At 32.5% G+C, this 1749-nt stretch overlaps 1 protein-coding gene across 1 annotated transcript; it reads left to right on the forward strand.

Moving 5' to 3' along the window:
• Positions 1–488: 488 nt before the first annotated feature.
• Positions 489–1295, forward strand: LOC147810625 (uncharacterized). The gene has a single exon (XM_087160444.1). The coding sequence runs from the start codon at positions 489–491 to the stop codon at positions 1293–1295; it is 807 nt and encodes a 268-aa protein (XP_087016570.1).
• The last annotated feature ends 454 nt before the right edge of the window (positions 1296–1749 follow it).

Raw genomic sequence — 1749 nt, forward strand, 5'->3', positions numbered from 1 at the left:
TTGTCTTCAACTTACTATGAGAGGGTTCCTCCCCCTCAATTGGTGACCCATGTGTTTATTATGTTTTTGGATACGCTATTATCCGTTGTTTTACAATTTGGAATAACTGCTTGAATTTGGTAATGTACAATTTCCTCTCTTATTTGGTCAACTGCTTTGCTTTGCACTACTTAAAATTTAAACTTAATGTATAGTAATATCTTTTTATTGTATAATGTTAGACTGAAATTTTTAAACATTATTGTAAGAGACTTTAATTAGTAGTTATTGAATTTGAATATACGAACTTTAAATGCTGTTGTATATATTTCTTAGTATAATATTTGTAGTTTTGAATCATTCTTAGTCATGTAAATACTTATTTTTATTGTGAATATTTCCATATATTCTCTAGTTATTGAATTGTTCTAATGTATATATATACAACTAGTTTAGTTTGAAAATTTTCATGAGTGAATCTTTAACTAGTTGCTTAGTTTTGTGTTACAATGGCTGATAAAGATAAAACGGGAACTGAAGCTGAAATTCATAAAATTGGCCTTCGCTTACCTGGATTTTGGATTGATAATCCAAGTCTATATTTTACGCAGATTGAGGCTAATTTTAAATTATCAGGGATTACTTCTGAATCTACTATGTATTGCTGTTTAATCTCTGTTCTTGATCAGAATATTATGCAAGTAATTGCGGACTTGGTCAGAAACCCAAATTTGGAAAAGCCTTACACTGCCGTTAAGGATAGACTTATTGCAGAATTTTCCTTGTCCGAGAGTAAAAGAATTCAAACTTTACTTCAGGACCTTGCATTGGGGGATTCTAAGCCGTCTGCCTTGTTGCGACATATGCGAGAATTAGCAGGATCTAATTTTTCAAATGAGGTTATTAAATCTATTTGGCTATCTCATTTACCCTCATCTATTCAGTCTATTTTAAGTGTTAGTACGGAAGGTTTAGACACTTTGTCAACTTTGGCAGATAAGGTTTCTGAAGTAACTAGTTTTTCTGCAACTTCAAGTTGTAATGAAGTTGTAAGTAGAGATTCACTTATGGAAAAAATAGCTCAAATGTCTACGGATTTGGAAGAGTTGAAAAACGAAATAAAATCTATGCGTAGATACCGAAGTCTATCCCGTAGTCGTTTGCGCTCCAAATCAAATGTTTCGAAAGGTTTTTCTCACACTTCTAAAGGTGAAGCAGAGAGTCAAACTGCCGAAACGGAAATGTGTTGGTATCATAGGAAGTATGCTAAAAAAGCACACAAATGTATTGAGCCTTGCAATTTTAATTTAAACTGATGAGCTCTACTATTAGTCCGGTGGTTAATAGTAGTGAGAATTTAAAATTTAGCCACCGACTTTTTGTTTCTGATCGCAAAACTACTTACAGATTAGTAAGTTAATGTTCTTGGTCGATAGCGGATCTGATGTAAGTTTATTGCCCATAACATTTAAGGGTTGCAGGCCAACATCAAATTATGTGTTGCATGCTGCTAACGGCACTGCTATTAAAACATTTGGTGTTAAACTTATGTCGCTAGATTTTGGTTTACATCGAAAATTTGATTTTGCATTTATAATTGCGAATGTTTCAAAACCAATTTTAGGCGCGGATTTCTTACGACATTTTGAGTTGTTAATCGATCTTAAAAATAAGAAATTAATTGATACGAAAACGTCTTTGGCTCATCAAGGTAAAATCTTTCCTTCCTCAATCCAAAGTGTTAAAACAATATTTGGCAATACTAAATAT

The sequence above is a fragment of the Parasteatoda tepidariorum genome, chromosome 4 (genome assembly GCF_982258835.1).
Source record: "Parasteatoda tepidariorum strain Cologne lab strain chromosome 4, Ptep-v5.0, whole genome shotgun sequence".
In the NCBI taxonomy this organism is placed as follows: Eukaryota; Metazoa; Arthropoda; class Arachnida; order Araneae; family Theridiidae; genus Parasteatoda; species Parasteatoda tepidariorum.